The 24106-nt window shown below is 35.4% G+C and overlaps 5 protein-coding genes across 6 annotated transcripts; 2 read left to right on the top strand and 3 right to left on the bottom strand.

The window, feature by feature from the left end:
• Positions 1–3294: 3294 nt before the first annotated feature.
• LOC107433213 (uncharacterized) lies at positions 3295–4509 on the bottom strand. Its single transcript, XM_016044474.4, has one exon. It carries the CDS (start codon positions 4127–4129, stop codon positions 3545–3547), a length of 585 nt encoding a protein of 194 aa, XP_015899960.1. The 5' UTR covers positions 4130–4509; the 3' UTR covers positions 3295–3544.
• An 887-nt stretch (positions 4510–5396) lies between these two features.
• LOC107433150 (large ribosomal subunit protein eL19y) lies at positions 5397–7643 on the top strand. The gene is made up of 5 exons (XM_016044404.4): positions 5397–5566; positions 6292–6414; positions 6563–6876; positions 7094–7140; positions 7222–7643. Exons 1-5 carry the CDS (start codon positions 5455–5457, stop codon positions 7244–7246), a joined length of 621 nt encoding a protein of 206 aa, XP_015899890.1. The 5' UTR covers positions 5397–5454; the 3' UTR covers positions 7247–7643.
• Positions 7644–8777: 1134 nt separating this feature from the next.
• LOC107433260 (phospholipase D zeta 1) lies at positions 8778–18371 on the top strand. Of its 2 annotated transcripts, XM_016044527.4 has the most exons (20): positions 8788–9270; positions 9669–9770; positions 9936–10048; positions 10152–10293; positions 10673–10843; positions 10946–11119; positions 11388–11630; positions 11728–11844; positions 12634–12773; positions 12879–13028; positions 13517–13673; positions 13757–14290; positions 14610–14720; positions 15997–16143; positions 16271–16468; positions 16574–16675; positions 16959–17090; positions 17225–17290; positions 17698–17759; positions 17851–18371. In XM_016044527.4, exons 1-20 carry the CDS (start codon positions 9052–9054, stop codon positions 18098–18100), a joined length of 3330 nt encoding a protein of 1109 aa, XP_015900013.1. In that variant the 5' UTR covers positions 8788–9051; the 3' UTR covers positions 18101–18371. The 2 variants fall into 2 exon arrangements, with proteins under 2 accessions (XP_015900014.1, XP_015900013.1); XM_016044528.4 differs by lacking the exon at positions 17698–17759 and having other exon boundaries at positions 8778–9270; positions 17851–18057.
• Positions 18372–18536: 165 nt separating this feature from the next.
• LOC107433259 (uncharacterized) lies at positions 18537–21475 on the bottom strand. Its single transcript, XM_016044525.4, has 9 exons — positions 21335–21475; positions 20714–20946; positions 20508–20632; positions 20311–20388; positions 20131–20175; positions 19976–20020; positions 19825–19876; positions 19290–19386; positions 18537–18899 (listed from the first exon to the last, which is right to left on the bottom strand). The coding sequence occupies exons 1-9, from the start codon at positions 21340–21342 to the stop codon at positions 18734–18736; spliced, it is 849 nt and encodes a 282-aa protein (XP_015900011.3). The 5' UTR covers positions 21343–21475; the 3' UTR covers positions 18537–18733.
• On the bottom strand, positions 21108–24079 carry LOC107433257 (uncharacterized). Its single transcript, XM_016044523.4, has 8 exons — positions 23696–24079; positions 23441–23571; positions 23104–23181; positions 22935–22979; positions 22779–22823; positions 22590–22641; positions 21979–22075; positions 21108–21507 (listed from the first exon to the last, which is right to left on the bottom strand). The coding sequence occupies exons 1-8, from the start codon at positions 24063–24065 to the stop codon at positions 21342–21344; spliced, it is 984 nt and encodes a 327-aa protein (XP_015900009.3). The 5' UTR covers positions 24066–24079; the 3' UTR covers positions 21108–21341.
• Positions 24080–24106: the final 27 nt, after the last annotated feature.

The raw sequence follows: 24106 nt of genomic DNA on the forward strand, positions 1-24106 counted from the left end.
CGCCTTTTTACTTTTAACGATGCCAAAAAAGAAAAAAAAAGAAAAAAAAAAAATCTATTGCAAGTCAAAAAAGGATTGGTTGGACGTCAGGACAAAGCAATTTAAGAAATGTGAACTTACAAAGGAAAATGCATGAACCTAACCCATATGTTCGTCATTACAGTCTCATGTGGGTCCTCAAGCTGCCATACCAAATAGTATTGACAGCTTGACAGACTTATATCAGCTCGATTTCTTCCCTCTTCTTAGCGTGGTTGAAATATAACTACTATAATAACAATAATGGTGGAGAGAACAAATTTATTTGTTCAATGTTTAGATATCAAATCTTACTTGGTTTTCATATGTAAGTTTTATTTTTATTTTTTTATTATTATTATTTTTTTTTTTTAGCACTTTGTTGTGTATTCGAAAATTTAGTAAAAAATTTGGCGGCTTTACTATTACTGTTATAACAACTATATAGGTGCATATAGAGGCTGCTAAGATCATGAATTAAGGATTAGGTTCACAATCAGCTGACTTGGATCATCCTCTAAGTCAAATAATCATTGCTAAGTTGAAAAGTCTATGAAGAAATAAAATAATGAAAAATCATTATCAACTTCAAAATTTGATAGTTGAATACGAACAAGTTGCTTATCCTTTGCTCAAAGAGTATGTCAATTGAGGCCGGATATCCCTTTTCATCAATCATAGTACATATACTATATGTGAAGAAAGATCCTATATCAGATCCTGTTATATTTTATCTGCCAGAGACCCAACAATGCACTTCTTTAAATATTGAAGTCAATAGAAAGATATGCTATAATTCCCCTTAAACCTCAATTGGCCAGTAATTGTTTCAATTATTGATTTCACTCTCAGAGCAACATTTTAATATTTCAAATTCAATGTTTCTATAGCTCAAGTTAACGACACAGATTAGAAAATCCAAGTATAAGTTTGGATTCTACTTCTTGACGCTGTGGTTTTAAGGGGAAAAAAAAGAAGTAATAATTAACAAAAAAATTTTTAAAAAAAAAAAGCCATCAAACGTATAGGTGTTGCCCAACTATTGTGTCGACATTACCTCGCAGACTACAAAGTTCCTCAACAACCTAATTGACTAAATAAATGGAGATTCGAGACTTACTGGTACCTAGAGAACACCATAAAATGGCCATTACTAGAATCATCATTAAAGAACTCCATAAATCGACCATTACTAGGATTAGCATTAAAGAACTCCATGAAAAGGGCCACTGTGACAATCATTTTGAAAGAGCAAGTGGGGATGCAAATTTTAAAGATTTCCCAGCTCTATTGAACAGTACAATACCAGTGAGCTTGCAAGCCTTTAGTTCTACGCTCATAACAAAACAAAACTCAATCTTCTGTGGACTGCACAGTTATGTAATGTAACACCATAGTGTAAAGTGTAAACACGGGCAAAAAATTAATGAGCAGCAACAACATAGTTATATTGTGTAAACACTGGGAAAAATTAACATGTTGATTAATGAGGTTAGCTTTACTAGGGAATTTCAGAATCCAACGCTCGTAATTTTCGTGATTGCTCTAAATCTAAGCAGATCTCTGGCTGGATTTAGGGAGCTGATGGATTTCACTTTTTAAAGAAAAGTTTACACTTTGATTGGAAAGATTGATTTTTTTTTGTAATGTTAAACAGAAATTGGATTCAGCTGATCAAGAAAGTAAGATGCTCCTTTTTTCCTTGGAATGTTTTGTTTGTTACTAGTAGTTGATTCACAAGGAAGTAAAGGAATAAAGTAACTTTTGACCTCAAGTTACACTTTTTCTAGGAATCCTATTTTGATTATTAAGTTTGTTATTGAAGGAGATGTATGAGAATCCAGTGGGTCCTAATTCTGGTATTGTCCTCGAAGATTCTTTAGTTTAAGCTCTACAGCAAGATTCTTTGTTATACGTTTTTAAGCTCTACAGCAAGATTCTTTGTTATATGTTGCTGGAGTTGTTGGATTGCAGGTTTTGCAGCCAACCTTGATTAAGCTAATTCGAATGTTGCTGAAGTTTGGAGCTTTCCCACTGTCTTTCTTCAGCTCGGAAAATAGTTTTAAATAAAAAATTTCGTTGAGTTGGAAGGCCTATGAAGCGACTATTGGACAATTCATTGTTTGGTTTGATTGAAAGCTGTAGAGTTTTAATGCAGAGAAATTTGGGATAGTTCCAATTTTCTCATATTTTTGGAGGGTGGAATTGGAGTTGCTGACAAGTTTTAGCTAACCTTTTGTTTTGGGAGCGATCTTAGCGTGTTGTAATAGGAGTCTTTTGTTTGAAGAATGGTGACATTTTGCGAGATTGATTTACATGTAGTTGTTTTATTTGGGCCTACTTCACCAAAACAAGAAACAATGAAACACATGTAGAAGACTATTTGGGTAATTTGAAAATCATTGATCCTGACACAGTAATAACTTCCATTTACAGAATACCACAAGTGTTACCGAAGCTGATCAATGCAAATGCTCATTGCTCTGTCCCTCCACAAACTTCACAGTATAAACTTCCATGTCACAGTCTTTAAGATCACATAGACTTAACCTTAACTTTGTCACCCTTCAACAAAAAGATAAATATTGACCATTGTTCCTGATCATGGAAAAATCAATGCTTGGTAGCTGGCTTATTAAACACTCATCAGACTACGTAAAAATTCTGTTAAAAATACCCATTGATACGTTACGTGTATTGGTCATTTGCAACGTCTTCCTAGTCTTCCACCTTCCACATTTTTCCACCTAGTCCACAACTAACCCTTGATGGAAAATTAACTTAACTTGCACGAATTTGAGTTAAACCCAACATTCCCGAATGGACTAAAATTAGTAGAAAATAATAACAAAAAGAAGCAAATCCAAGGCTTTGACCAGTCAAGTATGAAACAATTCAATTAGTCATACAGAACTAAAAATTCAGCTGCGAAGTATGAATTATACTAATATAAGTTAAAAGGACCAAAGCACCTTTCAAATTTTGCTATGAATTATACTAATATAAGTTAAAAGGACCAAAGCACCTTTCAAATTTTGCTACTTAGTCCACATCTAATGGCAAATCAACTTACACAAGTTAAACCCAACATGCCCTGATGCCCAAATGGACTAAATCAGTACGAAAATAGGATAAAAGAGAAGCAAATTCTAGGCTTTGGACCAGTTTTTCAATGAACACTACTACGTATAGCTGTTTTTAATTGTAGATCATCATAAAGGTCTAAAACCAGATGAGCATAACACAATTCGATTAGCAATAAGACAGAACTAAAAATTCAGCTGAGAAGTGTAAATTATATTGATATAAATCAAAAGAACCAAAGCACCATCTTTATATATAATATACACAACGAAATTAAATAGGAACAATGAGAATATTTACAACATATACAAATTTTCAACCAGAAAAAAAAACTTAGATTTTCCCAATTGAAAGAATGGAATAAATTCCCAATTTTGCTCCCATTTAGATATCATCAACCATTGAGAGAAAGAGATGGTGCACCAATCACCATTCACCAATCTTATGTGGCCACCACCTTCTCTCTTCCACCATCGCCAATTCCATCGGCTACGATTCGAATAACCTTCTTGAACGCGAAGTGCACGCAATTCGAAAGCGCTATCCAGCTTATCACCTCATAAACGAAATCGAAAGCCGGATCGGAAGACGAAGAAGAAGACGACTCATCCCAACTATGCCCACCAAACCTATCGAAATTCCAACCCCTGCCACTGCCTCCTCTTCCTCCGCCGCTTCCTCCACTGAAAAACGGACCGTCACCACCAAAGAAACCGCCGTCTTCCTCTTCTTCTTCTCCACCGTCCTCGGAGTCATCGCCGCTTAAAAATTTCCGCTTCGAACGTCTCTTCTTGCGGAGGAGCGTACGAGGAAGGGTTCTATACGAATACGACTTCACAGGTGGCGGGGCGAGTGCGTCGACGGGGAAAATTACCGCCGATATTTTAAGAAATCCTCCGGCGAAGGTTGATAATTGCTCGGAGATTGAAATTTGACGGCCGGATGTCAAGCATTGTCGACGAATTGCTAACCCTAGGCCTTTTGCCGTGGCTACTGCAACGGTATCAGCGATTAGGGAGATGAACATAATTGTGAACCGAATTTCTTGAATTGAGAAATCGAACAATCAATTGAGCGATTGAAACCGACTAGGGTTTGGGGGATTAAAAAAAAAAAAAAAAAAAAGGAATTTTCCAGGAAATTACGGGAAAAAATAAAAATAAAAAACAAATAAAATAAATAAAAACTAGTGGGAAAATAGAGAACACAAATTTTGCTTTCGGTGTCTGAGTCCCTAAGAGACAGAATTGGGAAAAAGGCAACGTGTAAAATTCTTCGCAGCTTTGGCCGGCGTTGAAAATTGACAGGTGTTGCCGTTCAACAGTCAAATTTGGAGAGTTTAGCCTAGTCTGCTTAGGAAAGTCGAAAGTCCTCTTCTTCTTCATTCAGTCAAATGGATCACATTGAGATGGGCTTTAGAAAATAAAGTATAAGTTGGGCTTGCTTTTGAATGGGCTTTAAAGAAAAGGATTCATCAGCCCAATTCTTTCTTTCAAAAGAAAGGCCCATAAAATATTGTGTAATCAAATTTCAAATCTTTTATATATATATATATATATATATATATATATTTTCTCGAAATCAATCCAATCAATTAACAAATAAAACAACCATGATTTTTCTTTCTCACCAACAATAATCATGGTCAAGTAGTAAAAAAGGGCTTATTCTAAAATGATTAATCTTGGGAAAACTAAATGATAAATCTATTTTATTTTCTAAGGTAATAATTCTAAGGTTGAATATTCATTGAATCCTACACCACCTATTGATGTTGTAGAAGGCTCCACTAAAATGATTATGGACTCTAAAATGTTGAAAATACTTGCATATAATAATCTCATACAAGTATATTCTATGAATGTGTGCCTTTAATCTCCTTTTATGTGTGCTACAATTACATTTTTCAATTAATGCTTTTGTGAAAACAATCTAATGGTAAAATCTATTATCTCTGTGAACAATAATTCTGAATTTATTTGACAATGAAAAAAAGATTGAGTTTGAATTTCCTATATACCGAAACTAGAATTAAAGAAATATACTTTTCGTGCAAGGAATGGCATGTAACTTGACTTGCACGGGAAGTATAAGTGGACTTATACAAAGGTAAAAAACGTGTCGTTTTGAATTGGGCCCTGCTATACATAAATGGGGTTGGGCTTTTATTGCTACTTTTCACACCTCAATTAGCGAGCAGGGAAGCCCATTTCGTGTCTCGCTCAACTCGTTGATACCGACTCGGTTAAAACCCTAACATTTCCACTATAAAAAGGTTCAGTCTTTGTTCTTCGTAAGAATAACCCCTCTGGTTAGGACTCGAAGGAGAGGAAGTGAAGGCCACCCGCATCGATGGTGTCGTTGAAACTCCAGAAGAGGCTCGCCTCGAGCGTCCTCAAGTGCGGCAGAGGGAAGGTTTGGCTCGATCCTAATGAAGTCAACGAAATCTCCATGGCCAATTCCAGTATGTTTTCCTTTCTTACTCCATCTATCTCTCAGTGTTTTCGTGTACATGGCCAATCGTGTGGATCTCTGATATAGAAATTTAGTATATAGTACAACTGCCAAGTCGTTTTATTTTTTTATTTATTTTTTCTACTCTGTAATTATTTATTTCGATTGCTCAGCACTTGGGGAAGTGTTAAAGTATGTTTTAGGGTTTGGGTTTTTCGAACTGGCGGATATATGATTTCAAGTGGTTACTCATAACTAGATCACTGAGTTTGGGAACTCAGATGTTAACGCTTTGCTTCATTTTGAATCCAGGGTCTTGGTTGAAATGTAATTTGTTCCCATGTTTTACTCTTTGATTCTGTACTATTGTGGCAAATTTGGTTTTGGTATGGAGTATTTGTGTGTTCATCTTATAGCCTTGATTGTCGAATTGATGAAAATGTGAACCTTCCGTTAGTTTTCCATTTCTTGTTTTTTTGTTGTTGTTGTGCTAGTTCGAATGAATCACGTGTAGTTTCAGTTTATTGCTGCTATTATATCATTGATTGTAGATTGATACATCGCTGATGTTTGGTCTTACTACTATGTCCAAAAACGGTTCTTTTTTCTTGGAACTAAATTCCTGCAATGGAGTTTGAAAGGGAATAGAAATTGTTGTCTAAGCTTTTTCGATGTTCATTTTGCGGGCAAGTTTTTTCTCAGACTGATTTATATTATTATGCCAACCTTTTGCAGGGCAAAACATCCGGAAGTTGGTTAAGGATGGCTTCATTATCAGGAAACCAACAAAGATCCATTCTCGATCTCGTGCCCGTAGAATGAAGGAGGCCAAAAGGAAGGGACGTCACTCTGGCTATGGTATGGTCTATGCCGAAATTCTTTGCCTTTCTATTTACTAATCACAACTTCTGCATGTTGATGCTAGCTGTGGTTACTGTTTGAGCATATTGCTACATTGAATTATGACCACTTTAGAAATTATAATTTGTTTCCCATTTGTTTGCAGGTAAGCGTAGGGGTACTAGAGAAGCAAGGCTGCCAACAAAAATCCTCTGGATGAGGAGAATGCGTGTTCTGAGACGGTTGCTTAGGAAGTATCGTGAATCCAAGAAGATTGACAAGCATATGTACCATGATATGTATATGAAAGTTAAGGGTAATGTCTTTAAGAATAAGCGAGTGCTGATGGAGAGTATCCACAAGTCAAAGGCTGAAAAGGCAAGAGAGAAAACTCTGTCTGACCAGTTTGAGGCTAAGCGTGCTAAGAACAAGGCTAGCAGAGAAAGAAAGCTGGCTCGGCGGGAGGAGCGTTTGGCTCAGGTAAGCAAGAATTGCAAAATAGCACCTGAATTTGGTCATTTCTTTACTTGCTGAATCATTTCTGGCCTTTGTACATAGGCCTAGTAATTTTTTGGTTGTATATTGTAATACCACAAGTGATTCTTGCTCATGCGCTAGCCCATATATGTATCAATTCATGGTGCTTAATCACTTATTTTAGTCCTTAAATGCTGATTTTATTACCTGGACATCACAGGGACCACAAGAGAGGGTACCAGCAGCACCTGCAACCCAACAGGCTGAGTGAGTGACTTAAATTTTGTTTCGTTTGTTGAATTTCTAATAAACATGAATCTAACAAAGACTTGTATTCATTTTTTGTAGGGGAGGCAAGAAAGCCAAGAAGTGAGCAGTAAGACACCTGTACTTGAGCAGTGAAGAACATAAGCCGTAAATTGTCAATGCGCTTGGCTTTTTTTGTAGGACTTATTTTGCCTGAGTTGTTTATCTTTTTCTATTTCATTTCAAAGTTTTCAGTATAAAATATTAAACATGAGGTTCAGTAGTTTTGTTTTTTTGAAATATGACGGTATGATGTGTTGTGACATTAAGATTTATATGCGTGTTAGTGTCTGTCTACGCTAATTGACAACCACTGGTCCGCAACCATTGGTATAGTTAATTACAGTTATAATTTTATCCGTTTGTATTTTAATTGCTGTCGCTCGAACTTCTTATAACCTACTAAGAATGGTTGTTGGTGGTTGTGATTGAATGGCAGTTGAACTTTTGAAGATTATTGTTTATTTAATTGCCTATTTCTCTAGAAGAAACAAGAAGCTAGATAAACGGTCTACTGCCTTGTTCTAACAAGTTAGTAGATACTTTAGCCAAAAAGGTTTAGATAGAATCAACTTCGGAATGTTTGATGTTGGTTCTGTGGCGGATGATCTGCTTGTGTACGATCTTGAGATATCTGATATACGTGATTGTAATTTGGCTCTTCTTCTGATCTTGGTTTGATGTAATTTCCCGACCCAATAGGAATATAAATTGGTTGAATTCTAGCTAGGAGAAAAAATGATCAAAATTATTCAGAGTTAATCCTGATCAATTTTTATAAAAGTACTCAAAACGATGCGGAAGGGAATCAATGGTTTTCTTTCAAGTTTTTCACTTTCAAATCAAATGTCAAATTAATTACTGCTTTTTTGCGTGTATTTTGAACATCTAAGGTGGTTCCTTTACATTTGTACCAATCTCAGAAGACAGAGCATGGTTCAATATCATAATTAACTTTTTCAAAATGGCATATCATAATAATCTTGGAAAAAAGAACAAATATTCGGTTAATTCCACGCCAATCCGTTGAATCCACGTGAAAACCCCTTGCCCCATTTTGAACATTTGGTTATCCATGTCTTTATGTATGATTCAATTTGGTTTTGGCTTGTTTTGACCATATAACAATCACTTTTGACAATTAGGTATTTAAATTAGATTAGGTTTTAACATCCTCAAAAACTAACCTTAAGATATATTAGAAAAAGAGTCCAACAAAAAGGAAAGAGTTCTATGGTCTCAGATCCATCTAATATGCGGCTGAAAAACAAGATTTCGAATATTATTAAATATGTGCGTTAAAATTTATTATCTGAATCAACTGCCTGGCCAGATATGGATTTTACCACTTGAGTAATAAATAATACCCCAATAGGGGTCTGTGATTAAAACATCAAATATTCTTCATATTAAATCTTAAGCATTTGTAGGTTGACCACGTTTCCGGATCAACCATCTATTCCATCATTGAAAAAAAAAAAAAAAAAAACATTTTTTGTGGTTGCAAAATAAAAAAAAATAAAAAGTAGAAACGAAATAATTATTCTACTTTTTGGCAGCAAATTAGTAAAAATCATCATCGAGCATTTTGAAAAATTGATAGCAAAATGGGACATACAACTTGAAGTCTCTTCCTTTCTTTTCTTTTTCATTCTTTTAAAAAAAAAAAATAAAAAATTGTTTGACGTTGTTTTGTTTTTTGTTTTGTAGTATAAAAATTTTTAATACCGAAAACCAACCAATTCTCTCTCTCTCTCTCTCTCTCTCTCGCTTTTCTTCAAAAATCACGATCCCAACAAGACAATACTTTTTAGAACACCATTTTCATCGAGAAAAGCAGAGAAAAGAAGCGGTTTTGTGATCGTAATTCGAATGGAAAAAGAGCAGTTGATAACGTCAGGTAGTGGTGGGTCTCGCTACTTTCAAATGCAATCAGAGCCTACTTTGTCGCCCACCTTTTCTTTCCGGCCCGAACCGGGTCGGGTATTCGATGAGCTTCCTACGGCTTCCATCGTCCACATCTCTCGTCCCGACGCCGCCGATATCAGCCCCATGCTTCTCTCTTACACCATTGAGTTTCAATACAAACAGGCACTAATTTTGCTCCTTTTTTTTTTGGTTGGGTTTTGGTTGGTGAGATCGCGTGCTTGATTTCAATTGTTGTAATTTGGTATTTGGGATTTCGATATGTGTTTGAATTTCGGGAAAATACAGGGGAAAGGAAGGAAATCTGTTGCTGAATCTGATATTTTGTGTTCTTCTATTTCAATGTATGTGAGAAAAATATATTATTTTCAAAAAAAAAAAAAAAAAAAATCCGATCTTGGTGTATCCCTAAAAGTTCTGCTATGACTTTGAAAGTTTCGCTTCCCTTTTGTGTATCAGCTAATGCCTATCATCCCTGTTTGTTTATTAATATGTTATGTATGTTTACTGTTCTATATGTTGATATTGTGGTAAACTATGGTTTTTTCTTTTTCATTGTATAGTTCAAGTGGCGCTTGGTGAAGAAAGCTTCACATGTATTCTACTTGCATTTTGCGTTGAAGAAACGTGCATTTATTGAGGAAATTCACGAGAAGCAGGAACAGGTATGTCTAAAAATGTTAAAGCTGTTAGATGCTATTATCTGAACTGCCAAACCTGAGGGCAACGTGAATTTTCTATTCTTTCCAATGCTTTTTGTTTTATTTATCATTTATTTTGGGAAGGTTTTGGGTTTTGATGTGGTTTTTCATTGTAACATCGTATTAAAGGTTAAAGAATGGCTTCAAAATCTAGGAATAGGAGATCAACATCCAGTGGTGCAGGACGATGATGAAGATGATGAGACTGTTCCCTTGCATCACGATGAAAGTGCTAAAAACAGGTGATGACTTGCTCAGTAACTTGCTAAGTACAAAATAATATATATATATATTTTTCAGCGTGACCGTTCTTGTCATAAATCTTATAAGTGGTTTCTTTTTCAGAGATGTTCCATCTAGTGCTGCTCTGCCAATCATCCGGCCAGCCTTGGGAAGGCAGCATTCCATGTCGGATAGAGCAAAGGTTGCAATGCAGGGGTACTTGAATCATTTTTTAGGAAATATGGACATTGTTAACTCCCGAGAGGTATGCTTGTGATTTTGTGCTTCTTGCAATGAGTCTGTCTACCTTCTTGATTTCTTCGCTTTCATTGGCTTACAATTTTTGGATTGATTTCTTCTGTTGCATTGTATTTTGGATAACAACTTGATCATAGAATCTGTCATAACTTCATTTGATAGGATCAAGCTTCCAATCATTTGATGTTTAATGCTTTGTTAGTGATTTTCTGCAGTTATATAATACTTTAAACATATAATTTAACTTTTAAAATTATCCTAGTTAGAGTTTATTAACTCAAAAGACCTTGGGATTTTTGTTTCTATGCTTTTACTTTTAGGGCTTGTCTGTTTCATTGCATTTGTTTCTTTTATAATTGCCTAACAATTTGCAATTAAATGCGTAGGTTTGCAGATTTTTGGAGGTTTCTTATTTATCATTTTCTCCAGAATATGGCCCTAAGCTAAAAGAAGACTATGTGATGGTTAAGCATCTACCAAAGATTCCAAGGCACGATGATTCAAGGAAATGTTGTGCTTGTAGTTGGTTCAACTGTTGTAATGATAATTGGCAAAAAGTATTCAAAGTCCATCTCACATAATGTTAAATTTTGATTACTATAAAGTTTGTTTTCTTCATCACTTGTCCTTTTCATCATTCTATATTTGGTTTCTTTCAGGTCTGGGCCGTATTAAAACCTGGATTCTTGGCCTTGCTGGCAGACCCTTTTGATACACAACCTTTAGATATAGTTGTTTTCGATGTGCTCCCAGCCTCAGATGGGAATGGGGAGGGCAGAGTATCATTGGCAAAAGAAATAAAAGAACGAAACCCTTTACGCCATGCATTCAAGGTTAGCAGCATACACACTCTATTTTTAGGTTCAGCTCCGAGTGTTTCTATGTCTTGTATTTGGATTTTTACTGTTATTGCAAGTCTGCTTAATGGTGGATATGAAATAAAGTGCTTTTGTGGCTGCATAAATGGCATTTTTTTAAGGACTCTCCACTAACTTCTCTTCTTTCATTTTGTTATAATTGATATGTGAACAACACCGTCTATTTACTGAATTGTCCAGACAATTATTCAACAGTTTATAAATTATTGGTTGATTTTTAAAGGTTACTTGTGGAAACCGGAGCATCAGGTTAAGGGTTAAGAGTAGTGTTAAAGTCAAAGATTGGGTTGCTTCAATTAATGATGCTGGACTTAGGCCTCCTGAGGGATGGTGCCATCCTCATCGTTTTGGTTCTTTCGCTCCTCCAAGAGGTTTGAGTGATGATGGTAGTCAGGCTCAGTGGTTTGTTGATGGTCGGGCAGCATTTGAAGCTATTGCTTCTTCCATTGAGGATGCAAAATCAGAGGTCTGAATTTAAGTTCCGCCACTGAATTTATTTTATGGTTGACATAGTTTAATATCCCCCTTAAGTTTTGGTTTAGTGACTTGGGAATGCAATGCAGATTTTTATTTGTGGATGGTGGGTTTGCCCAGAATTGTATCTTCGGCGTCCTTTTCATGCTAATCCTTCCTCTAGGCTTGATGCTTTACTGGAAGCAAAAGCCAAGCAAGGGGTTCAGGTACTGTGAAAGTTTAATATTCGTTGTTTGACACTAGCTTATTTTTGCTATTTGACTTTGGTCAATCTGCTTCTATATTCATCTCTTTTTGCTTAAATCAGTGCATTGTTTGGGTCAGTCTAGCCACTGCTTTGAAATTCAAAGTATATATTTTGCACACTAGCTTTAAGGAATTTATCGTTTTGAGTGGTTAGGAAGATTTTAATGCTTTGCTCTGCAAATATGAAGCATCTGGCTAGGATTAGAAGCTAATGCAATATTGCTACAGCTCCACAAATAAAATTACTCAAGGCCATTTTCATTATCACTTAAGAGGATGAAGAGCATACCAAATAAGCAGTTACAAAAAAAAAAAAAAAAAAAAAAAAAAGGCTCTCCTATCTGCTCACTGCACAACTCTGGAATGTCGAAGTCTTCTTATGCATGAATTGGGGGAGAAGTGTGGGGGTGGTCTACCTGCCATCAGGTTTAAGCCATGAACCATACAGTGTTATGCATATATCAATAGGCTAAGAGATGAAAAGTATTGTGGAGGGTCATCAGTTCGGTTGTGATCCGTATATACACCATAATTTTTGGTTGAATTAATAATAGTCATATCTTTTATTTTTCTGGTTTTACCCCCTTTGGTGCTTCTACGATCTTTTTTAATGGATAAGCTTGTTTTAGAGTCAGAATTCTGGGGTACAAAATGTGTCTTGGAGGAAATAACAAATGTTTTGTGTTGTTTTAATAATTTAATTGTTTTGATTTGGTGACAGTAAGTCTCGTACTACTATTTGACTTCAGGTTTATATTCTACTCTATAAAGAGGTCGCCCTTGCTCTGAAAATCAACAGTGTTTACAGCAAGAAAAGGCTACTTGGAATTCATGAGAACGTAAGGGTACTACGTTACCCTGACCACTTTTCTAGTGGTGTTTACTTGTGGTATGTAATTACTTGCAAATGGGATATTTTTCTTGATATATCGATATTTTAGTTTGTTTACCTGTATCTTTCTGCTGTTTCTGATATTAAACTGGTTAACTATAGGTCCCACCATGAAAAACTTGTCATTGTTGATTACCAGATTTGCTTTGTTGGAGGACTGGATTTATGCTTTGGTCGTTATGATACAGCTGAGCATAAAGTGGGTGATTACCCCCCTTTGCTATGGCCTGGAAAGGACTACTATAACCCAAGGTGAGCTTCTTTTCTAAGTTGGATCCTGTCTCTAGGTCCAGTCTTAAAAGATACCAAACATGAATTCTCTCTTCTATTTTAGATTCTTATGCCATTTATAGATTGCGTGATTCATTCTTGAGAATAGCCTGAAAGCGTCCAACCATTACCACTTGAATGAAGACTTGGTGATCTGCATCATATGTCATTGCTCTTGACTTCTCGGTTCAACTCCCACAGTTAGTTTATGTTAATTGATAGATTTGTACCCTTGATAATGTGGTAACAGCCTCGCAGCATGTTTGGTTCTATCTAATTGTGATACTGATACATGCATTTAAACCAGTCTATATGATAATTTATGGTTTATGTGCATTTTCCAACTGTTTTTCTGTTGACTTTGAGTATTTATCAGTTGGTCGGAAGTTTAACTCTTTTGTTGTCAAGGATTGTAATGTTTTTTAATTTTATTATTATTATTATTATTTTCTTTCATATAATATTGTTAGGGAATCTGAACCAAACTCTTGGGAGGACACGATGAAAGATGAGTTGGATCGTCAAAAATATCCTCGTATGCCTTGGCATGATGTTCATTGTGCCCTGTGGGGACCAGCTTGCCGGGACATAGCTAGGCACTTTGTTCAGCGATGGAACTATGCAAAGGTCAGTGTTTTTGTTATAATAGTATATTTGTTTTCACCCGTAATAAAAAAGATTGTTATCTTAATAGATCATTTTTTTTTCAGAGAAATAAAGCTCCACATGAGCAAACGATTCCACTACTTATGCCTCAGCAGCACATGGTAATCCCACATTACATGGGAAAAAGCCAAGAGGCTGAAGTTGAGGGTGAAATTGTAGACAATCACAGAGAACTTAAAAGACAGGATTCCTTCTCTTCCAGAGCATCTTCTCAAGATATCCCACTGCTTTTGCCTCAAGAAGCTGATGAGATGGAATCTCCAAATGGAGACCCAAAATCCAACGGTTTGGAGTCTCCTTCTATTCTTCTTGATCAGCCAAGCAGGGTTAGCAGCGGTCTTGGTTTCACCTTCCGGAAGCCAAAAATTGAACCAGTAGGTCCAGATTTGCCAATGAGGGATTTTGCAGATAACCTTGACACCTTGGTTCGTCATGGAAAATTAACTTCAGAGGGGTTGATGCAACCTGGCATGAAAAATTCAGATCCAGAATGGTGGGAAACTCAAGAACGGGGAAATCAGGGTGGTTTTGCAGATGATTCTGGACAAGTTGGTCCTCGTACTTCATGCCGATGTCAGGTGGGTATGACTCTTTGGTTCATATGAAATTTTATACTGTTATTAGATATGTAAATTAATCTACTCTATTATTATGCTCATTCACCTGATATGAGAGCCATTATTTCTCAATAGAAGATTTTCACTGAATTGAAAGAATGGAAGAAAGGGTATTTGGAAACCCTCCATGTTTCATTTTCCCAGATATTTATTGTGATCCTAGTCAAAACATGTGTTAATATCTGTTCCAAATTCTTTGTTGTTCATTCTTCTAAGTACTGTGATTATGATAGTGGACTTAGTGTTCACTTTTTTTTTACTAATGATGCTTGATTTTCAGGTTATTAGAAGTGTAAGCCAGTGGTCTGCTGGCACAAGCCAAACTGAAGAGAGCATTCACAATGCTTATTGCTCTCTCATCGAGAAAGCAGAGCATTTTATCTACATTGAGGTATATTTTAAAATTTCCATTCTTTTTAATTGCAACTATATAACTTAGAAAAAATTTACTTTGGCACATGGGTATGAGATGAAAAAGAATATCATGAAGAAATTATGTTGACAAGCAAGGAAAAGAATGTGCATCTCTTTCTTTTATTTTGTTTTTATTTCATCAGATTTATTGGTTTCTCCCAAGTACAGAAAGGTTTTTTTTTTTATATATATATATATATATAAAAATAAAATAAAATAAACCAACAGCTATTTGAAGATGAGAAGAATAGAACAAAATTAAATTTCTTCCATCCGTGCTTCAATGTCTCAGCACTTTGAGGTGATAATTTACACCTGATATTGGATGTTCTACTGCATATTAGTCTATTCACAATGCTTATTGCTCTCCCATCGAGAAAGCAGAGCATTTTATCTACATTGAGGTATATTTTAAAATTTCCATTCTTTTTAATTGCAACTATATAACTTAGAAAAAATTTACTTTGGCACATGGGTATGTGTTTGATAGCATGTATGAGATGAAAAAGAATATCATGAAGAAATTATGTTGACAAGCAAGGAAAAGAATGTGCATCTCTTTCTTTTATTTTGTTTTTATTTCATCAGATTTATTGGTTTCTCCCAAGTACAGAAAGGTTTTTTTTTTTTTTTTTTTATATATATATATATATATATATAAATAAAATAAAATAAACCAACAGCTATTTGAAGATGAGAAGAATAGAACAAAATTAAATTTCTTCCATCCGTGCTTCAATGTCTCAGCACTTTGAGGTGATAATTTACACCTGATATTGGATGTTCTACTGCATATTAGTCTATTCTGCATATGATCAAAATGGAAAAGAGACATAATTTCTGTAAACCTGTTACATATGTCTTGCATCTAAATTAGTCCTAGAAATGCTGTTCAGATTGTAATATGGATGTGCTTTTAATGCAAATGGAAATCATTTGAAAAAGCTTAGTGGTGGACCTAAGGATTGAATAAAGCTCAAAGTTTTAAGGTAGGCTGATAGGGTAAGTAATATGCGTTCTTATGTATTTGGAAAACCTTGGTCTCCGATGATTATGGACAGTGAAAATTTTGGAAATCTTGTTAAAAATGTGCTTGAAAAGGCCATTATATGAGTCACTGCTGATTATTCTGTTCTTTTCATTGGGCTTTGAAATTTTTCTCTCATATATGTTCAACGATCCTTTAGTTTGAGCCTGCATTTCATCTTCCTGACTTTTCTTCTTCGTTTTATAATTTCTGGCATTTCTCCCAGAATCAATTCTTCATTTCAGGCCTTTCAGGAGATGAAATAATACGGAATCGTGTGTTGGAAGCATTATTTCGGCGTATTATCCGAGCATATAATGATAAGAAGTGTTTCAGGGTTATAATTGTTGTACCTCTCCTACCAGGTTTCCAGGTTCGGGTTCTATTGGTTCTGAAATAGTTTATCTAATTCTGAGTGTGCTTGTATGTGCATGTGTGTGTGCATGCATGCTTGTATGCATATTATTTGTCTGTACTGGAATGATTTTGTTGTTTAACAGGGAGGTTTGGATGATACTGGTGCTGCATCTGTGAGAGCTATACTACACTGGCAATACCGAACCATTTGCAGAGGACAATATTCAATTCTACACAATCTTTATGATATTCTTGGTCCAAAAACACATGACTACATTTCCTTCTATGGCCTTAGAGCTTATGGTAAACTCTTTAAAGATGGTCCAGTGGCCACCAGTCAGGTAATGACTTGGCGCTTATATTCATCTCATATTCTCATGTAATCTAGGATGTAAGTTACAACATCTATATGTCATCATTCATCTCATACTTTATTGGTAATGCAGGTTTATGTACATAGTAAAATCATGATTGTTGATGATTGTACGACATTAATTGGATCAGCTAACATTAATGATAGGAGTTTGCTTGGTTCAAGAGATTCTGAGGTAAATCTTCTACTCCAGGTTTCTTCTTCCTAATTTTATGCATTTCTTTGGCCTGTATAAAGCCACCAGTCTGGATTGAACATGAGTAGACCAGAGTATAAATTGCAAAATCTATTGCGTTGCTAATTGTTGTAATTTATTTATTCTTGTGTGTCAGTCACATTGCTTTTTGAATCGGAATCTTTTATATTTTTTTTCCCATCATGTTGTTTTGTCCTGCTTTATGTGTACCGTTGCATTTCTTTGGGCAATTTCCCCTTACTACCAGTGTAATGTGCTTCAGATTGGTGTACTTATTGAAGACAAAGAGCCGGTGAACTCATATATGGGAGGAAAACCATGGAAGGCTGGGAAGTTTTCTTTGAGTCTTCGCCTGTCGCTATGGTCAGAACACCTTGGTCTTCGTTCAGGAGAGGTCATAAATCTTTTTCTTCCTCCCTCTTTCAGAGGCTATAAATTTGTTTATTCCCCTTCTTTCCAGATGATGTTGAAGTCTTATAAAAGCTTGTGTTGACAACTGATCTTGTTATATGTTATTTTTCTTCCTAGATTGATCACATAATTGACCCAGTTGCTGATTCAACTTACAAGGACATCTGGATGGCAACTGCAAAGGTAAGAAGAGATAAATGTCTCATAAAGCCCAAGGGTTGTAACAAAAAGGTGCTCGCATTAGTTTCTTCAATATCAACAAATATAAGAACTCAGTTGCTTGAAGAAAAAATTGTAGTTTTTATACATATAGCCAAACTATGAAATTGCAAACCCAAGGCCAGTGCTTTTTTCCTCCCTTATACATAGTGCTAGGGTAGTAACTGCAGGAATAGGACCTTGATATATACCCACATGGTATACTGTTCTTTTCAAAGACCTTGTTTTAGGAACAAGAGAAGGGATAGGAAAATGGATTAAAAAGAAAGCTTGTTTCAATTAGTTTTTGCTAACAGTTTCAGGGTTTCCTTAATGTTTGGTTTTGCTTCTCCACGAAGTATTAACAATATATGGTTTTGTCTTTTTGACAGACAAATACTGCCATCTACCAAGATGTATTTTCTTGCATACCCAATGACTTTATACACACTAGGTATATAAAGCTGTGACCTTCCTCTCATCTTTCTGTGTATCCAACTTTGTGCTAATAAACTAAATTTGTTTGTCATGTGGTTTTCATACAGAGCTGCAATCAGACATAGCATGAGTTTCTGGAAGGAGAAAGATGAGCACACAACAATCGATTTAGGAATAGCCCCTAAGAAGCTAGAATCTTATCAGAACGGAGATGTGAGTAATGCAGATCCGTTGGAGAGATTAGGGTCTCTCAAAGGACATCTTGTTTCCTTCCCACTGGATTTTATGTGCAAAGAAGATTTAAGACCTGTCTTCAACGAAAGCGAGTATTATGCTTCACCTCAAGTTTTTCATTGAGGTTTATATCATCATCTGGTGTATAGTATAGTTTTACAAAAGCCATCATCATTAATTAGGGCCAGACTTGAATCTATTTTAAACTTTCATGTACATTTTTTCCCCCTTTTATGTGTGTCAACAAATTATAGAGAAAGAAAGAGAAGAGAAACAGCAGCTAAGATCATAGAATAGCTGCCAAAGGGAACGCTTTTATACGAATTTTGGATATTTTACTTTAATTAAAGTAAAATACTTTTTACTGAAATATACACTAGTTCAATTTCTTCTACAGGAGGCACTTGATTATAACATAATATTCTTGTAACTCAAATGCAAACACTATTATAACGTATAATGATAACGGCTCAAATTCTTAACAAAATTTATGAATACATGATGTACAAAGCCAACAGAATGTACTGTATATAAATATCATTTGCAATGGCAAATTGCATCTTGTCAAAAGAATCATTCATTGGGCAATTTTATGAATCATGGATCATAGAAGAATTATGCCGTAAAGCAAAAGGTATGAAAAGTATAACCTTTATTCATCAAAATTCAAGCACCTTATCTTGAAATACAAAGGTTGGAAAAATGTATGCATGTTTCATGACCTTTTTATGGAAATAAATGGGCAATCAATTTATATCAACCACTATAATGCGTCCTATGAAATTCTGGAGGCTCCTCCTCCATGATGCCAGAACCTCTTGTGGCCAAGTACTCATGGATGGTAGTTTTCCGGTCACCAAGAAAAGTGTGATCCAAAAAGTTGTCATATGCTGCATTGCCGAGATTCTTTGCTGCTAACACACTGCAAACAAAATCACCATCAGTTTATGCAGAGAGGCCAAACAGGGTTAAAATCATTCAATATTTTTCTAGTTGGGTTGGACCAAAATGGCTTTAGCTTATTCAGTTCAAAGCTAGAAAAGCAAATTGCAAAAGGACAAATTATACTCTTTTTTGTGGGGGGGTGGGGGGCGCGGAGAGGAAAATCAGCATGTAGACATCCTTAAAACACCAGTGAAACATTCAAAGATTTCCTCTTCTTCAGTGTTTAGACAGTAACCTTCCCATTCAAGTTCCATGAATGTTCAAACGTCATATAACTAAACCACAGAAAACAGCTTAAAGGAATCAAAGATCTAGAAGTCAGATTACTTGTAACACTCAATGTCAAAACTTTATAACTAGGACTTACCAGTGCCGCAAATAAGGGCAACAGGGTAAGATATCATCTTGCCAAATCTTATCAATGTTATACTGTCCGCATAATTGAAAATAAATATCCTTGCTACCTGGAATCCAACAACAAAACAGTAAGTGAACATATAAACATGGATAACCTGCCAAAATTGCAGTGAATTTTGTGAAGAAAAATTGAAAATTCAGCTGAAGGTGTAAATAAAGGGGAAGTTACAATTCTGAAAGTAATCTTCTAGTTAATTTTCTATTTTATTGAAATTAGGAAATGAAAATTGAACATCTTAAGCATTTGAAGCAAGCAAATATATCAATATCAATATTCCAAACTTCGTCAGCATTATCACTAGAGAATGTACAACTATTCGTTAAGCATAAAAAGTCTAGCCCTTATTATCTTCTAGGAACTTGTTACGTATGCAGTTTCTTAAACCTAATGAAACATACTTTAAATTTTTAGAAAAAAGTTGAATAAAAATGAAACCCAAGAGAGTAATATATATATATATATATATATATGTATATATGCATACCTTTGCATCTAATCTGGAAGAATTCTTCGTCACTGTAACGGGCACAAAGAAGCTGCAATAGATCCCAACAATAAGTATTCTACAACCCAAGAACTTGATGAAATCAACAAGGAGCTAATGAATAAAAGGAACTCTGTCAATATCCACATACTGCTGGGTTATCAAATGGCTTCCCATCAAGTGTTTCAGCTAGAACCTGCAACAGAAGAAGAAGATTAAGTTCAAAATCTAAGAATAAATAAAGCATATTGCATTATATCAAAAAATGGCAGCAAGCTAAGATAAAAGAGTCTGATTCCAACTTACAGCTAGAAAGCGAAATTCAATCCCCCTCTCAATAAAACTTGGAATCTGACATGTTGAAAGAGTAAGATATTGGGGTTTCAAAAAATCATCTTAAAAAACCATGTAGAAAAACAACACAATTTCAATGGAGAATCATCATTGATAAACATGATTAGAAATATGAAAACTTATACAAATTACCTCTGATATTTTAACTTCAAAAGCTGTAACTATCAGACTTTCTCCTTCACAAGGCTCAACACTTAAGCTAGAAACTTCCTAAAAAAAAAATAAAAACTAAAAACCAAAAAAAATCCAAAAACAAATTAAAGGAAAGTAATCCAAATGAGAACCAAAAATGACTAATAAAAAAAAAAAAAAAAAGAAAGCAAAAAGACCTTGGTTTCTGGTCTGGCAACTCCACGTCTAACGGGAGCAAGATCAGCCAAGACGCGTCGAAAGCCGTTCAATCTGGCGACTCTGAAGTTGATCAGATCCGGAAACGTAATCCTGGCACTCCGTTCTGCATTCTAACTCAGAAACTGATCTTACTATAACAACGGCGACGATGATGATGAAGAAGTATAGAATAGTTAAAACGTACCAGAAAGTAGGGAACCAAACCCGCAGATGGTGATAAGACCGTTGGGTGAAACTACGGTTTCGAAATCCAACTCGTCATGGAGTTCCTTCACCTCCTCCGCCGGTTTGTTCGCCGAGATGTTCGGACGGCTGTCGGAGGAGCACATGTTGTAAACTGGTTCAACTCTTCGACGACGAGTTTCTAAGTGGATCTCCCGGAATACGACGTTTGGTAGTAGTGGCTTCACCACGCGCCTAAACTTTGCGTGGGAAATGGATGAGTTTCCAAAAGAATTTCAAGCCTAACATATCAAATTTTTATATGACTAATGTTTATAAATGATGACCCTTAACAATAATTGGCCTTATAAAACTATGACTCTAAATTATTTGCTTAATTAAATACACAATCTAAATTATAGGTATAATAATCATATATAAATTTATACATAATGTATGTTTTGGCAAATATCAACCACATGTTTTAGACAAGCATGAATGTTATTTAATATAGCCTGCGTCCTTAAAAATATAAATTGCTGCTTCAAGAATGAAGACCTTATATTTTATCATGTGAAAAAAAGACCTAAAAAATGCTTTTGGCTTTATTACAGACAAAAATGGTGTGTGGATTCATTTATACATGAACATCAACCACCATAACGGATTTTGAGAGATTCAGGGGGCTCCTCTTCCATGATGCCTGAACCTTTTGTGGCCAAATGCTGACGAATAGTTGTTTTACGGTCTCCAAGGAATGTGTGATCCAAGAAGTTGTCGTACACTTCATCACCGAGCTTCTTCGCTGCTAGCACACTGCAAAATACATATTTGATTACCTTTTAAGTTCATGCAGATTGGAGAGAAGTTTTGACAAGGAAAAACAGGCTTAGGCTCAACCTCTTTCAGCTACTTTGGTCTATGCCTTACCAAATTGGTTTAGTTGGTTAATCTCAAAGCCACATGAGCAAATTTGGGAAGGAAAAAATCAACTTATATAAAGATCCACATACAAGGAGAGCAACATGAAATCAACCCAACAATAAACCAAAGAATATATCCATTAATTTTCAGATGCTTGTACCATGAATGATTAAAATCATGTAAGCAAAGTATGAAGAACAACTAACACAAAAAAAGACCTAGAAATTAGAATACATATACGAAAACCACATGTGCATCACAACAATAAACAAATAAGTTCTGCAAACCATGCTGGTTTGTTCATCATAATTATTGTCTACCCATTTTTCATTTTAAGCATACATTTGTAGAAACGGAACCTACCAGTGTCGAAGATATGCTCGACAAGGTAATATATCATCTTGCCAAATCTTATCAATGTTATATTGCCCATATAACTGAAAAAACATTTCCTTGCTTCCTGCAATCCAACGAGACAGCAGAACATATTAAAAACCTATATTATCTCGTATCATAGTGGACTATGGCAGGAAAGAAACTAAAAGAAAAAGAAGGGCAGGAGAGATGGAAAAAGAAAAAAAAAAAAAAAAAAAAGAAAAAAAAAATATTCAGCTTAAGCAATGCATGGAGTTTTCCTTGTTCTGACTTTTGACAACAGTATACACAAATAATTTCTAGTCTCTATTCTCTTGGAAGTATTTCTTTAATACAAAATTTTTGACAAATTTGAAACGTAGGTTGTTATTATCAGGAAATTTAATCTATACAAACAATATATATCATTAAAAAACAGACCATATGGTTGTGCAATACACAATAAGTTGCCTTTTTATCTTCAATATGAAGTCTCTAATCTCCTATCCTAAAACAACAATGTACCAACCTTCTCAGTCACCAGTGATACTAATTATGAATGTCTCAAACTTACTTACATGTCATGTTCTTAATTTCTCCTTTTTAGTGAAAGATTTTACCTTTGCATCGAACCCGGAGAAATTCTTCATCGCTATAGCAAGCACAAAGCACCTGGCAGCAGTACCACAAAACTAGTGATCTTTTACCCAAAAATTAAAAAAATAAAAATAAAAATAAAAAATAAAAAAATAAATCTAATGCAAATACAAAATGATGTTATTCCAAATATACTCTCAATCTCCACATACCGCTGGGTTATCAAATGGCTTCCCATCTAGAGTTTGAGGAAGTACCTGACAGAGATTAAAGAAACTCCAACAATTAAAAGCAGGGGAAAAATTTATTCAGAATCTCAAAACCTACATGATTATATCACATTGCTAGTTAAAAGTTTAAAAAGTTACCGCAAGGAATCGATATTCAATTTCCCTCTCGAAATAAGCAGGAATCTGACATGATGGAAGTGACATAATAAAAGTTGGAAATCAGCTTAAAATAACATCAATAACTTGCATTTTGATATTAAACAAGCTATGCAACTGTTATACACAAATTTATACTAGTATAACATACCTCCGATTTTTCAATTTCAAAAACAGTAACTGTTAGGCTTTCCCCTTCACAGGGCTCTACACTCAGGCCCGAAATTTCCTGCGATGTGCATATAAAGGAAAGGCTTAAAAAACAAACTTGAAGGATTTTTTTTTTTATTTTTTTTTATGCACATTTTGATCTAAAACTAAGGCGATAAGAGAGAAAGAAAAAATTATATTGATACTTCGAAAGCTTGTTTTATCTTGAATTTCTTTATTATTATAGCGAAAAGATTAAAAGTTTGCAACTGTCTATCAAAATTTTTTTTTTTTTCTTGGAAACCAAACAAATTCTAATTCCAAGAAAAAAGAAAAACCTTGGTTTCTGGCCTGGCAATGCCACGCTCAAGGAAAACCGGAGTGACATGAGCGAAGACGCGCCGAAAGCCATTCAATCTCGCAAATCTGAAATTCACGAGGTCCGGAAATGTACTCCTCGCGCTTCTCTCTGATTTCCATACCACAACGCTTCAGTAAAAATAAATAAATAAATAAATAAATAAAAAATAAAATAAAAAAAGAGAAACATAAACAGACTACAAAACGAAGATAAAGAGTACAACTTTACGTACCGGAGAGGAGGGAACCGAAGCCACAGACGGAGAAACGACCGTCGGCTGAGAGGATAGTTTCGAAATCCGTCTCGTCGTTGAGTTCCCTCACCTGAAATTGGTTCGCCAGAACATTTGAAGTGCTGTCGTAGGACAACATAGTGATCGGACTTCGACGCCGGCGATCGACTTCTAGTGAGCAGCAGCTGAGTGGAGTGAGAAAAGAACCATGGCGGTTCAGGAAGGCGAAGAAGTCGAGCTGAGAGATTACCGGTCCATGAGGACACGCGCGATTCGAGAGTGGGCGAGGAGGAGAGGGCGAGAATGAGAGACGGAGAGTAGTTGTCGTTGGCATATTGGTTAAGACCAGAGTCAAGTCCAAAGCACGCATCAATATATCATATGGAGGCGGAATGGTGGAAATGATTTGCT

This window comes from Ziziphus jujuba, chromosome 11, assembly GCF_031755915.1.
Source record: "Ziziphus jujuba cultivar Dongzao chromosome 11, ASM3175591v1".
Classification (NCBI taxonomy): domain Eukaryota; kingdom Viridiplantae; phylum Streptophyta; class Magnoliopsida; order Rosales; family Rhamnaceae; genus Ziziphus; species Ziziphus jujuba.